We start from the raw sequence: 15,193 nt of genomic DNA on the forward strand, positions 1-15,193 counted from the left end.
TTTCAATAAGATTACAAAGTTTTGCATCAAAAGATTGCAAAAGTCAATCTCATCTATGACACCATTTAGGGAGTTTTGAAACCTTAAGATGTTGGCCAATTATGAGATTGTCAAATTTAAATAAATATTTTAAAGATTGATTTTTGAATATTTATAAATTATATTTTAAATTTATTTGGTAAGAGAATTAAGAAGATCTGTTTGTCTCATCCAACGAAATTGAGACAACTAGATTTAAAAAAATTATAAGATTGTACTAATAACTCATTTAAAACATTTTTCACTAATAAATTCAAGAGTTAGGATGTGAATTTAAATGTCTTGGTGCACTCTGCTATTTGGCAATCATCCAACTCTCTTTAGATTTGTCAAATGGATTATCTTATGTGGAATAATTAATTCATCGTAAACTCATCATATGAAAGCGGATGATCCACTAATAGATTAGGAAATTTCCAATTCAATCCAAGCGGATTGCGAGTTGATTGATCAATTATCAAAAATAAAAAATATAAAAAATATAAAAAATTTTAAATTTGAATTACAATTTAAATAAATAAAATTAAAATTTTTAAGTTCGAATTATGATTTAGACGAATCAAGTCTACTAGTTTATTAGTTTTCTACAATAATTTTAAATTTTAAAAATAAATTTTTTTAATTGCGAGTCAATTCAAGTTCGTCACAGGTCGATCCATGCAGATCATGGAGCCTAGATGAGTCGATTATTGAATCTAAATTGATAAAATTTTAATTCAATACATTTAAATTACTTATATGATGGACCAATTCCATAGATCCAACTTCAAATCATCGGCTCTAACTCTCACATCGTCACCTAAATCATCCACATAAGTCCATGTGTGATGGACTATTTATTGTTAATCCTCTCATTTATGTTAGGTCAAGGAAGACATGTTTTTTTAGATATATTTTTAAATTTAAAAAAAAAAATATAAAATGATGATTAAATTTGCTGTATGAAACCAAATGTGTCCTTTTTGCACAAACATATAAAGATGGATAATAATAAAAACTTAAAATATGAGAAAGAAAGCGAAGATCACTTCCGATAAAAAATTTCAAAGGATGTTTTTAACGACTAATAAATAATTCATTTAGGATTTTAATAATATAAAATTACTATAAACACCGAGGACATAAAATTATATAAACACTAATAAGAGAAGGAGAAAAAAACTTAATTAATGATATAAAATAGAATAAAATTTATTGTAGGAGAATAGTTATTATTATTATTTATTTTTATAATTTAAATATTTAATTAAATAATTTAATTAATTTTAAAAATGATTGAGTTAATTATGAAAATTTTTCACTGTTCCAAGTTCAATAGTCAATCTTTTAAATTTTTCATACCATCATGTACTTAAGTAAATCATTAGTACTTACCATTATTATTTTCGAGTGTTATTATTGTGAGTTGATTACGATGAAATAAATTTATAAAAAAAATTTAAATTATAAAATTAAATAATATATTCTTTTATTATAATCAATTATATTTTTTTAATTTATCTTTTCATAAAAATTGTGTGGGGGACTCCTGTCGCGATCATAGACGGATATTTAGGCGAAGGATTTCAAGCAGGAGGTGTTTTGAATTGGAATCAAAACACGAGCCCTTGTGTTTATAATGAAACCCGGGATCCGATGGAACCGTTTCCGAAGGCGATGGACTACGAGCGGCGCATCCTCCTCGCGGCGAACCTCGTCCTTTCCAGCGATCGCAGCTACGAGCCTCCTCCGGAGCCATACGAGCTAGGCATCACGGCTGTCCTCAAGCCGCATCAAATCGATGGCCTTTCCTGGCTCATCCGCCGCTACCACCTCGGCGTCAACGTCGTGCTCGGTGGGAAATCGGCGATCCCATCTTCTGATCCACCATGTTTTCTAATTTCTCCACTTCCATTGATGTTTTTATGTGCTTCCTTGCAGGAGACGAGGTCGGATTTTTCGCGTTAACGAGAATGATTTGACTTCTTCTTCTACACTAAATCTTACTTGTTAGTAACTTTGGGTAGAATAAGTTACTTGATTTCCTCTCAGGATATGAATCGGGCCTTTTGAGCTTCGAAAATTCTTCGATTCATTATAATTTTACGTAGATTATTCTTACCTAGTTGTTTAATTGTCCAAATACCTTGAGGAAGGGTATTCCATGAATCGATGTGGTCGTTTGTAAGTGGTGTTTTATTCTTGTTGATGTTATGGAGTTAATACACTGATTTGGGGGCCATCTTTTAGTGAATTAGACTAGTTGACTGTATTTCAGTTTGGAGAAACTAATTTTCCCTTTTTTGAAGGAAATTTATAGACCATTGTTTATGCAATCATTTGGAAGCTATGCTTGAATTTATCCACGCAGCCGCGCAATTTTAGTTGTAGTGGCTTCCGTACATCTTCCGTACAGAAGCAAAGACAAAGAATTCGTAGAGCAGCCGATAGTAGTACCTGAAACGGATAGTCAAAACACACAAGCAGTAAACTGGACTTGCTAATTGATCACTATTTCTAGTCGATATTCTTTTTTTTTGTTTTCATGTTTTTTTGTTCTGCCAAGATCAGTTTTGTTTGGTTGACGAGATCATTTTAACATTACTTCCTTCTGCATTTATTTGTCAGAAGATTAGGAAAACAAGCTGCCTTTTCATTTTGATGATGAGATTCAGCCTAATTTGTGTTTTATAGAAATTGCTGTAAATAGGTAGACACAAGGATAATTTGGTGAAGAAAATGTATTCCAGAATCATGTTTTATGCTTTACTATTTTATTTTTCTCGTTATTTTGAGTTTAATTCATACTCTTCTATATTGGAGAAACTGCATATACATGTGCGAAGAAATTAGGAAGAGGCTATGTAATTTTACCTGGTTCATTGATTTTAGTCTTCTCGTCAACTCAGATTGCTCCTGGGTAGATATCTGGTACAATTTCCAGTTAGATTGGTAGTTGTTTGGAACTATTGTCTGACTTGTACAGTTTGTATGAATGCTTGCTAGATGGGTCTTGGCAAGACTTTACAAGCTATTTCTTTCTTAAGCTATCTGAAGACGCAATCATTATCATCTGGCCCCTTCTGTGCGTTTCTTTCGGCCCTGAAAGTTCTTATTGTTTTCATTATAATAATCAAGTTCTTAATCATTCTACTGTCCTTGATCAATGCAGTGGTTATGTGTCCGCTAAGTGTTACAGATGGTTGGATGTCAGAGTTTGACAAATTTTGTTCGACCCTCAGAGTTCTCCTTTATGTCGGTGACAAGAAACATCGTCACAACCTTCGGAATTCAATGCATGAAACTTTGCAGAGGCAGTCCTCATCATCTAATGTAGCCCAATATTTCATATATAGTTTTTTCCTTGAATTAATACATCTTCTCTTGCAACTTTTTAACCATCTTTCCTGAATTTCCACTAATTTTTGTTGTCTAAATTTTCAGGAGTTACCTTTTGATGTTCTTTTGACAACATATGATATAACCTTACTGGATCAGGATTTTCTTTCTCAAATTCCTTGGGATTATGCTGTGATTGATGAAGCTCAACGGTTGAAGAATCCTTCCAGTGTATGTCTGAGCTTGTAAGATTTATGCTTGCTTTCTTGTAATGTATTTGAGCATTCTATTTTCTGTCCCAAAAGTGTGCTTAGATGAATATCTAGGCAATTTGTGGTTGGTTGCTATACAAGCACATATAAAGGGACTTATGATATGTATATACGGGTTAGTTTACAGGCCATCCATATTTGTGACTAGCAACATGCAACCTTGTATTTGCACACACACACACACGCGCACACGCACACACATGCAGGCACGCACACACACACACACACACACACACACAAAATAAACTTTGATTTCATATTATTTATTTTTGAGACATCTGGGTTGTCCTCTCTCTTTTTCTCTCTCTCTCTCATAACAAATCTGTTAAAATGATTTTTTTTAACACTGAAAATGATTACAGCTCTACGTTAAGTTCTTAAAGATTTTGCAGGTTTTGTATAATGTACTTGAGCATAACTTTGTTATGCCAAGACACTTGTTGTTGACGGGCACACCAATTCAAAACAACCTTTCAGAACTTTGGGCTCTGATGCACTTTTGCATGCCTTCTATTTTCGGGACTTCAGACCAATTTATTTCAACATTCAAGGAAGCTGGAAGTGCTTCAACAGGTACCCCTCCACGACCAAAGTTTCACGTGGACAAGTGCAATGGTCCATGATGTGCTTATATTGAATTGCCATGTGTCATAGCTAGGTTCGTGCCTTTGAGTCATGATGGGTGCGAGATGACATATGAAAACAAGGTTGCTCCATGCCTAAGGTCCCACATGGACAACCACAATCATTGGGGTGTGCATGTATTGAGGGATTAACCCCCCTCTCTCCACCTGCACTTTATTATGTCATTTTAGAGCTGATTGGCTTCTTCCACCATCCTTTTAACACAGTATCCAACCTATGCTTGCACCTCTTAGTCATGATGGATATAAGGGCGCCCTTTGGAGTCATGGTGATCCCTCCATGTCTCATATGGACAACTACATTGGTCTACAGTGCTATATTGTGAGGGGTGCCTCTTTCAAACATCTAATATTTTTAGGATAGGTTGAGCTCTTCCTACTTTCAGAAGTGAAGGCTGGCAGCTATTTATGATTCTTAAGAGCTTCGTCCAAACATGTATGAGGTGTAGAGTCAATATTATTGTAATTTTTGCTACTATGAGGATTTTCCTTGAAAAGTAGCCTTATATCTCTCTTTTTCTCTCCCTCTCACATATTTTCTTGTTTCCCATTTTTTAGTCTTTCTGATCTGTATTTACACTGAATTGTGAATTGCCCATTATGTACCTGCCAGATTTTACAGGTAGTTTCAACATTTTGTTCATTACTTGGGTATTGGTTAATATTTATTTGCAAATCAAGACATGCTCATTATCGATTAATTTCTTTTTTTGTTGTAGTTGTTTTCTATTTGGAAATGTTACAGATGCTTCTAGTTGGCATATAAGAAACTGAATAGAATTTGTAAACTTGGATGCAGAAGAGGACCTTACTCTTTTCAATTCCATCCTTAACGCCATTTTTTATGTTTATATTATCATGTTTAATTGATCTCTACTGTTAAATATAGGTGGCTGTTAACTATTTAATATTTATTCTCTACTTCCTTTTTTATCTTTAATTGACTGTCCTTCATTCAAGTTTGGGAGAATAAAAATAAAAATAGTATATATAATGAAGTTCACTAGGAAAAAGTATGCTATTTTTATTAGTTTTATCCTGCTTGAGGAGTGCACCTGTTGGTTGTTCAGTCTTTTTCCTGAACTCTGAGAATTTCACATATATGCTTGCTTCCAGATTAACAGTTTGACAATCTTTAGGCTAAATACATATTTAAACGAACTATTTACTTAATTGACTTAAATTTATCATTTTTTTCACTAAACCTAAATAAATAACACTCAACCTCAGACCTCATTAGTGTGCTTCATATTATGTGCAATACCCAATTTATTATCAAGAATTTATCAATTACACGTTGCTGAATTGACATATTTATGGGTACTTACTATTACTGATATACATGAATTACAAAGTTTCTTTTTGTTCTTTTATAATCTATCTTGCCTCACCTTTTATTGTATTGAAAAGGAATGTAATATTATGTCGGTCATTCCTATGGATCATTGCTTATCTTCAGGTACTGAATCATATTCAGTAAAAAGGCAATTCAGGATTCTTAGATACATATTGAATGCATTTATGCTCCGAAGGACAAAAGCATTACTTGTTGAAAGAGGGACTCTTACTTTGCCTCCTCTTACTGAGATGACAGTGTTAGGGCCTCCACATGAAACTGAATTCTGATATAGCTACTAGGTGTCATTGTGCTTTGCATGGTGTAATTAGGTTACTTTTGTGTTTGGTTTCATCAGGATGGCACCTCTGGTCCCTTTGCAAAGGAAGGTGTACATGTCAATATTGAGGAAGGAACTTCAGACACTTCTTTCACTTTCATTAGGTACTAGCAATCAGTCTTTGCAGAATATAGTAAGTCAATTTTCTTTTTCTACATACTTTCCCTACTAAGGCTTAGATACACTCTTTGGTTGTAGGATATGCAGTAATCCAAACTTTTGTTATATGATTACTTATATTTATCTTTCTATAGCTAATATTTCTGTTTATTCAAAAAGTGTCCGACAACTTGAAGTGTTAACGACAAATGATAGTATAGCAACATCCTTTGATTGTGCTGCAACTTCTTGTATCTTATAATAATCGAAGGGCACAAAGTTCTTGAAGCCCCTAAATTCTTATCCCTTGTTTTTTTTTCACATCTTAAGATCTGTGCTGGTCATTACAAAAGGGTACTGTTAGATCAAGGTACCCATCCACCTTTAGTTTGAGAATACGTGTTGTCCTTTACCTCTTCCAACTTTCCAATTATTCACTGCCTAAGTTAAACTAATTTTTTTGTTACTTCAGTGATGTAGGTTGAAGGGACTTTCTTTTAATCTGTGAAAGTGAACATTGGATTAAATTCTATGGCATCTCTTCATCTGTCATCTTCTTTGGTGCTGTCATTCCTTAGAGTCTTTGTATCCCTTCCTTCCTCTCTTAGAATTACCTTTTTTTCTCCTTGTTCTCTACTATGTTTCTTGATTCTTGTTCTATCTTTCCATTGTGTTAGGCATCATAGGATTGATCTTTCATTCTTTATTCCTCCATTGATAATAGCATATCGACATTAGATAAAGCAATTATGAATCAAGGAACACTCCCTGTTGATAAAATATACATCACTTGTAAATTTGCAACAATGTCATCAAACCATTTAATCTTGGTTAAGGCAGGGAAGTCAATGTCTATTAGTGTTATATACATTTTGTTTTCTCTAAAAAACCATGTATAACTTTGCTATGAACCATTAGTCTAATTTGGAGTGTAAGATTTAACATAACACTTATCTTACCACTAATAGGTAAATATGTGAAATCTGCGATAGGTGTGGTTGATGTCAACCCATTATGTCATAGTTTATGCAATGGTGACTTACAACCAAGGCTAATGTAGACATTTTAGAAGTCATATGATACATGTAATTGTCTATAGTATGTTGTATGGACAGAACATTTGGTTTGTCATTATTATTTGAAGAAATATAAAAGTATCATTTCCTTGATATATTAATTAGATGTCTGCTGATTGTGTCCTTGATATATTAATTAGATGTCTGCTGATTGTGTTCATCGTGCAATTTATTCTTACTCTGTACCACCATTATAAGTGACACTTTCCTGTTGGATCAAGAATTGGCTCATGTACTGGTTCCACAGTGCTTGATACCACCCCTACAATGGTGCCATACATATGAGCCTTTATCATTCTAGAAACCCATCCATGATCTTGTAGGCCAATGGCAGCGTGTAGCAGTCATATAGCCAGCCTCAAATAATTGGGATACAGCATGTTGTGACCCTACTTTATAGTTTTTGGTTTAACTTAAATTTCTAATTTCACAGATCTTGGCAATTGGAAGCATCTCTTCTTTTTGTATCTCCTCACGTCATCTGTACTTTATTTTGGTTCTAACTGACACTTTCAAGTCCTAAATGATAAGCTATAAGTTGTTTTTTTATCCTTGAGCAAGAGTTTGGTTGCTATTGGTTAAACAAAATATTTTATAGAAACTGACAATGTTTAGCAAAATGATTAGCATTCAGAAAAGAGAAGATAATATGGATGAGTGAATAGATCAGCATTCCGTTGCAAACATATGCCATTGCCCTTTGTTGCTTCTGGTACAAAAACCATGCTTATAATGAATACCATCTGTTTTGGCATCCATGCTAGTAATAACACATTTGGTATTTGCAATTGACTAAATTACTATTAGAGATGATCGTTCTAACTAGGGAAACAGATTTTCATCTTTTTCCCCATTCATATTGGTTCACAGGCTATGCAAGATAATAAGTGCTAACCAAAAACGTGTAACAAAAGGCTACTAGCCATTTGAATCTGGTTCAACTATTGACCATAATAGATAAAAGCAAAACATGAAAGTGGAAAGCTTGGGTTTAGTTGATATATTCAGTAGCATGGTGCACAATAATTTTCCTTGTTGAACAATCCATGATTACTATATTATTCTTTGTATTGAATCTATTTCTACTTCAAAGTATATATATTTGTCAACTTTTATGTGCTATATTTATCACATTTTGTCTGATTAATCATGCTGAATCAATATACTTCTTGATACTTCAGCATGTGGTACAGTTAATTATTTTCCTAGTGTCCTGACAGGTAATGCAACTTAGGAAAACGTGTAGTCATCCTTATCTCTTCTCTGGCATTGAACCAGAGCCATATGAAGAAGGTGAACATCTGGTTCAGGTAACAGAAGATTGGTAGAGATTATGAGCACAACCCCAACGTTTACCAACTCTAGTTGACTAAAAAGTTGATTCATGCACCTGTTTCTTATAGAAATATTTATGGTTTTGAGTGTGTTCTCTATTTGTCATTTTTCTTTATCATTTTCATCTAAACTTTTTTGGTCAGGCTAGTGGGAAGCTTATTATTCTAGACCTGCTTCTCCAGAAACTCCATAAATTAGGACATCGAATTCTGTTGTTTGCTCAGATGACTCGAACTCTTGACATTCTACAGGTGAACCATTTTGTAACAAATTTAAATTGGTTACCTCAGCTGTGATACTGGTCCTCCCAGTCCTGATTTTTAGGTAACATGTGGCATTTCAATTAAAACTATTTAGGACTTCATGGAATTGCGCAAGTATTCTTATGAGCGGCTTGATGGATCTGTACGTTCTGAGGAGAGATTTGCTGCTATAAGGAGCTTTAGTTACCAAGCATCTAAAGGTGACTCCAATAATCAAGATAATCATGATGTTCCATTTGTTTTTATGATCTCAACTAGAGCTGGGGGAGTTGGTCTTAATCTCATAGCTGCTGATACTGTGAGTTCAGGACTTTCACTTTAACTTATCTTCCTTCTACTTTTCATGATTAAGTAAATGTTTCAGATAGAACTAGAATGATAATGTTTCTTTTGCACAATATTGTAATTCTTTCTCATATATAGATTTATGCTTGTATTTAGTTTCCTAAAGCACCTAGAAACATATTATTTTATTTTAAGTGCTATGCAAAAATTGCACTTTGGTTATGGATGAGTAATCACTTGATAAAAGAACAGAAATTTACTGGTACTCTTGGAAAGCTACTGAATCTTTTTTTTTGGGGGATCAATGTCAGACATGGAGTAGCATGTCTGTCTTGGTTTGGGACTTTGGGTAGTGTTCTGTTCTGGATACACTGGTTACATTATAATTCAATCTTTTTTTCTGTAATATGAAAACATCAATTCTTAGCTGTATACATCTAGTCAGATACCTTTAGGACATCTATTTGTATGTAGGTCAGTAAGTTGCTACTTGGATCTTTTATTGGAGTAAGATTACCTTATTGGCATGATTAGTACTGCTCTTATGGGACATTGCCTCAATTCTGAAAGATGGGAAAAAGAGAGAGGGTGATGGATTAGTTTCTTAATAACTAATTTACTTCTGGCTGAAGGGAACAGCTCTAAGATGTTTATCATTTTCATTAGAGAGCCCATTAGATGGTTTATTGCCTACTTTGTGTCTTATTATTGGGTGCCCAGTTGGTTATTCATGCTGTAGCAGCATTGAATTGAAAGTGGTTCAGAAATCTTGAGATGGCAGTTGAGCCATCTGTAAAAACTCATGCTGGAAAATGGAAATTGGCTTCCTTCATCAGCTTGTTCCCTATACTACCCAATCAACTACCATGGGCTACCAAGGTTCACTGGACTGTAGTGTCAGCATCGGAGAACCATTTGTCGAGGGTAACTCTGATGTCGTGCTGATCATCTAGGCCTAGATATTTAGCCACGGACTCAAAAAAGTTTCATATCTTTTTCTAGAACATGACCTTAGAGTCTCAAGGCAGACAACAATCTTTTCTATCATTCTGTAATATCCAGAATGGAAATGGGTATGACCGCATTTTAAGGTGTGATATAGATGCTGTAATGAAGCTATTTGAAATCTATATTCTATAGTTATTCCAATATGCCAAACTAAATATCTCAATGAAATTGAATTTGTTTAATAGATTATAATTATGGGTTACAATTCATAGCAAAAAGTTTATGCCAGTGCATAAGTATACAAGGTTATTTGTCATGCAAATTATAAATGATTTGGTACACCATCTCAAGAGTTGGTTTTCCTGGTACATATAGATAATTTATCAATTTGTCTCTCCATCTGATGTAAACCACAAAGGAAGCCACTAGCTTGGACGTGGGCACATGCTATGAATATGAAAATGATTCATTTTCAGGAAAAATGGTCTTAAAAGTTCAAAATATCTGTGATCATTTTATTGGTTTCAACTTGACAGGATTGGTAAGTGGTCAAACCAATTTCTAATTGATTAGCAACTAGGAAGTGTAGTTATGTACTTCCTTAGAATGATACAAGACAATTTTCTCCCTCGTCTTGGTAAAGCTTTGAATTTAGTATCACTGATAGTTTGACTATGGGCATAAATTGATTCAAAAAACCTAATGTTGTAATTTGCTTTAGAATGAAGAAGTATTTATAGAAATGCTGCTTGTTGTTCCATTGCTAATCATGAAGCCACTTAGGTAATATTTTATGAGCAAGACTGGAATCCTCAAGTAGACAAGCAGGCATTGCAGCGTGCCCATCGCATTGGTCAAATGAAGCATGTGCTAGCCATAAATCTAGTAACACAACATACTATTGAAGAGGTGAAGATGTTACACACACTTATCATCTCCTCTCTCTGGATTTTCTATAAGCTGATGCATTTACGCAGGCAATTATGAGGAGAGCAGAGAGAAAACTTTGGCTAAGTAGTAATGTAGTCCAAGATGAAGTATATGGCACAGGAAAGGATATTATAGCTGAAGATGGTGACATGAAGTCTCTCGTTATAGGCTTACACATGTTTGATCCCACAGATATGAACAAGGACTCCGTTGATGCAAATAGTATGGTTGAACTCAATAACATGACTGACAAAGTGGTTGAAATGCGTTCTCATGAGATATCAGAAAAGGATGTTCGTAAATTCGAAATTAATAAAAAGGAGATTTTGAAAAGCCATGATAAGTTTGTTAACTCTTCTGAATCTTCTGCTTTTGATTCTGGAGTTGACGAGGATTCATATATGTTCTGGGTTCAGAAATTTAAAGATGCTTCACTTTCTGGAGAATCTTTAAATTTGGAGCAGGGGAAGAGGAGACGTCTGCCAGAAGAGTATCAACGGAAACGTGAAGCTGACAAGAAAAAGGCAGAGGAGAAACAGTTGGCAAGATGGGAGGCACTTGGTTACAAGACATTAGCTGTTGAAGAGCCCAATATGTTAGTAGAAAATAGTGTTTTGTCTGATCAAGGGGCTGTCCAGTTTGTATATGGAGATTGCACTGACCCATCAAAAGTCTGCCAATCAGAGCCTGCAATAATTTTTAGGTAGGAACTTCTGTTGTACAAATGATACTGAAAGCTTGATTTCAAAAATGTTCTAATTTTGTTCGAAGTGCTATTATACATTGTTATATAATTGATTTCTAAATCTGTTTTCAGCTGTGTTGACAACTCAGGGAGCTGGGGACATGGTGGAATGTTCAATTCACTTGCTAATCTTTCATCATGCATCCCAGATGCTTACCGCTGTGCTTTTGAATGTGGTGATCTGCATATGGGGGATCTACACTTAATAAAGTTGAATGGTGATTTCTCAAATCTCACTGTAATGGGGATTTGCATTTAATTATGAGGCATTTATTTCTTGTTTATTTTGACAATTATGAATTCCTTTGACCATTCTAAGTGATTGTTGAACAAAATGTGTGCAACTGAACAAATAAAAAAATAATTACTCGTGTAATAATGGATCAAATGCCACGTGGGTGGCATATTTGCATAATCTGAAACTAAGATTTTTGTTTCAAGTGTATTTATACACTCTGAATATTTTAAAAGTTCTTTTGAGGTCCAGTGAGTTGCCTTAAATGAGTCCTTACATCAAATATATGTCTGCCTAAATCATAATCAAGTTCTTGAGAGGTTCCAGATCAGAGGTTCTGGACTGAGAAAATTGAAGTCAATTTCTGTATGTCTAAATCAAGTTCTTGGGCATGTGAGTGGTTGGAAAAAGATGTCTACTTGACCTCACAAACTGCTGATTATGATGATTTGGGCTGAGTTAGACTTTAAGTTCGGTTAGGATGTCAAAGTTGTAAATACAGAGAGCTACTGTTGACTTGAATTTAAGTACATTGGTACAATGGTTGGGCCTTATCAAGCTGATCGTAGAATTGATGGTATGGTAGGTGCTTGGCACTTTAAACTAAGAGAAACCAGATGATTTACTCAGTCCTTTCAATATACAAGTGCATTTTTCATTATAGTATATTAATCTACATGTGCTTTAGTACAGAAAATAATCATCATTTTCATTTTCCAGCTTCCAGTGGTGATGAAAGCATTGTCCAAAATTGCCCTATGTGGGTTGCCCTTGCTGTGGTTCAATCTTATAATCCAAGAAGGAAAGTTCCTAGGAGTAACATCTCTATGTCTGATCTTGAAGGGTGCTTGTCTAAGGCTTCATTTGCAGCTGCTCAAAATTCAGGTATTCCTCAAAATTAAACGTACATTTTTTCTACATATATTCTTTATCCAACTCTTATCATTTAACTAACGTCATCTTTAAAATTGTCAGAGACACTGTTGATAGAAACCACTGCTTCTAGCTAGTGTGTTAGATACCTTTCCAGTTATAAATTTTTTTGTTAATATTAGACTGAAAGAAGTATTACCAATCAAAATGAAGCAGTATAAATATGATAGAGACCCTATGTTTGCTGCATTTTCAAAAAATTAAAACTTAGAAGAAAGCTTTGGCTCATTTGAAGTAGTTTAGATAGGAAATTCATCAAAGATTTGGATTAGATATTCCATTCTGATTTATTGCAATTTAAAGGACTGTTAGCTGGAGGAGTTTCATACAGTTACTTCGAGCTTATCGCATTCCCATAATCATCATAGTACAATCATGAGAGAGACATGATTTACTAGTAGTGAACAAGACACTAGAACACCAAGCATACTGAGTTATTAGGATTGGCAGGGATGAGAGTGCTTGCTACTATATGCATTACGCTTGCAAGCAGAGTAAGCACCTAGGAGATGTTTGTGCTTGAGTCTGCTAAACTTTTAAAATTAAAGACCTTTTTCTCAATGCTTATCTATTATTTCTCTGTGTTTGTACCTTGAATCCATTGAATGCGAGGAATGAGAAGTTGTACCGGTGTCAGTGGAGTGATAGCTTAAAATTTTCTTGTTGAGTTTGTGGATTGAGGAAATCAGTAGATATCTCTCTGTATATATCCTGCTTGATGATGATGATGACAACTACAATAATGATGGATTAGATCTTGTGCCATGTTGACTAGCACTGCTGAGATTTTCCATTTTACTCTTGAATTGAGATGCAAAACGACACTACCACACAATGACACCAGCTGCTGTAAGTCTTCATTCGCTTCGATATACAAGCTTAGCACAACGTTCTTCGGTGTTTTTCCTTGGGTTTCATGTGCTCCTTCCTCCTCTTGAGGTTTGTGATACTTGAAACCCTTTTTCCATTGACAACATAATGCAATTTCGGGTGTTGATTGGCTGCAATGTGAGGTTAAGGTTTTGCTCCGTCAGGGTTTCTATCATTGGTGATATGAGGTAACGTGTTTCCACCTGTAGGTAAGAAGATTCCTCCTTTTTTTCTTCTTCTTCTTCTTCCTCATTATCATCAGTGTGATTAGAACCATGTGCCGGCATGGCACCAACTACTTTGTTTTGTTTAGGGATTGAAGTCTCAGTTCAAAGTGAGTTTTAAACCTTGACAATAGTACATCCCACTTCCGCATGCATAATGATTCTTTCACTGTAAACTTTGCTAGATAGCAAATTAAATGAAACACGATTTCTTTGCTTTCACAATCCAAGTCGAAAGGTTATCTATATTTCTTTTTAATGAAACTTACCAGCATTGACTTTTTCCCCCCTTTCCTAGCTTCTCACTTTAATCTCAGATTGTTTGGTCACCTAAGAATGAGTTTATCTGATATAACATTTGTTACTATGTGAAGCCTCTATTCATATGCCACGAATTGGTTACCAAGATGGATCTCAACACACTGAATGGTACACGATGGAACGCCTTCTACGGAAATATGCTTCAATGCATGGCATCAACATCTATGTGTAAGCTTCAATCATCTATCTCTTTTATTTGTTATTCCATTCTGTTGAATAGAATTAGTCATTTAAAATTTCAACATGCTTCCTCACACTCATCATGAAATATTATGTTTAGTCAGAGCGGAGCACTTTAATTAATATATAAACCTAATGAATCATCTTATCCATATGGAAGTGTAGACTGATGGGTTGCATTTAGGAGAAGAACACCTTTTAATATGTAAACCTAATGAATCATTTTACTTGCCATGTGAGAGTGCAAACTGATGCGGGTCTTGATACCACGTTAAATTAGAGTAGAATTTATTTTGTCCAAAAAATGATTAGTTATTTTGGCGAGGTATTCGTCCTAGCTTCAACATGCTTCTTCACATCCATCATATCTTGTTACTTTGAATTAGGGTGGAGTTCGTTCCATCCGAAATAAATAAGAATGCACTTGTATATTGTCATAATGAACCATCGTACTTGCTCACATGAGACTAATAGGAGCAATCATCCTAACTTCAACACATACTATTAATATGCTTTTGGTTAATATGCAGATATTATTACCGTCGTCCATCGAGAGATCAATAAGGGATGGCTATATTTTCGGTGAGTCTCCAGATGTATAATAGTTTTGCGAAGGCAAATGCTGATCATCACTAATTTTGTAGCTCTTCACGTATGTAATTGGGTGAGCGTGTGTGTTTAAAAGTTGAAGCAGGGCTGTTCACTTACAAACCTGATCTGGAACTAGAAAAGACTGTAACTGCCTTTCTAAATTAGCTACTCAGTTGAATTAATTAATATTTTATTGATTTAATTTATTT

The 15,193-nt window shown here is 34.6% G+C and overlaps 1 protein-coding gene across 2 annotated transcripts; it reads left to right on the top strand.

Moving 5' to 3' along the window:
• The first annotated feature begins 1,688 nt into the window (after nt 1-1,688).
• Nucleotides 1,689-15,151, top strand: LOC141817639 (putative helicase CHR10). Of its 2 annotated transcripts, XM_074705285.1 has the most exons (17): nt 1,689-1,873; nt 1,960-1,967; nt 3,025-3,103; nt 3,191-3,351; nt 3,463-3,588; nt 4,022-4,202; nt 5,733-5,868; nt 5,968-6,082; nt 8,345-8,434; nt 8,603-8,710; nt 8,817-9,020; nt 10,739-10,864; nt 10,933-11,588; nt 11,703-11,848; nt 12,586-12,750; nt 14,267-14,381; nt 14,924-15,151. In XM_074705285.1, the coding sequence occupies exons 1-17, from the start codon at nt 1,696-1,698 to the stop codon at nt 14,955-14,957; spliced, it is 2,628 nt and encodes an 875-aa protein (XP_074561386.1). In that variant the 5' UTR covers nt 1,689-1,695; the 3' UTR covers nt 14,958-15,151. The 2 variants fall into 2 exon arrangements, with proteins under 2 accessions (XP_074561386.1, XP_074561392.1); XM_074705291.1 differs by lacking the exons at nt 1,960-1,967; nt 14,924-15,151 and having other exon boundaries at nt 1,689-1,884; nt 14,267-14,385.
• The last annotated feature ends 42 nt before the right edge of the window (nt 15,152-15,193 follow it).

This window comes from Curcuma longa, chromosome 2 (assembly GCF_044706935.1).
Source record: "Curcuma longa cultivar G26 ecotype Majalengka, Jawa Barat chromosome 2, ITB_CL_G26_1.1, whole genome shotgun sequence".
In the NCBI taxonomy this organism is placed as follows: Eukaryota; Viridiplantae; Streptophyta; class Magnoliopsida; order Zingiberales; family Zingiberaceae; genus Curcuma; species Curcuma longa.

Bases quoted from the DNA above. Each gene is read 5' to 3' on its own strand.
- LOC141817639 (XM_074705285.1), top strand. From the start codon at position 1,696: ATGGACTACGAGCGGCGCATCCTCCTCGCGGCGAACCTCGTCCTTTCC. The intron at 3,589-4,021 runs GTATGTCTGAGC...AAGATTTTGCAG, and splicing joins GGTTGAAGAATCCTTCCAGT to GTTTTGTATAATGTACTTGA. The intron at 8,711-8,816 runs GTGAACCATTTT...AAAACTATTTAG, and splicing joins GAACTCTTGACATTCTACAG to GACTTCATGGAATTGCGCAA.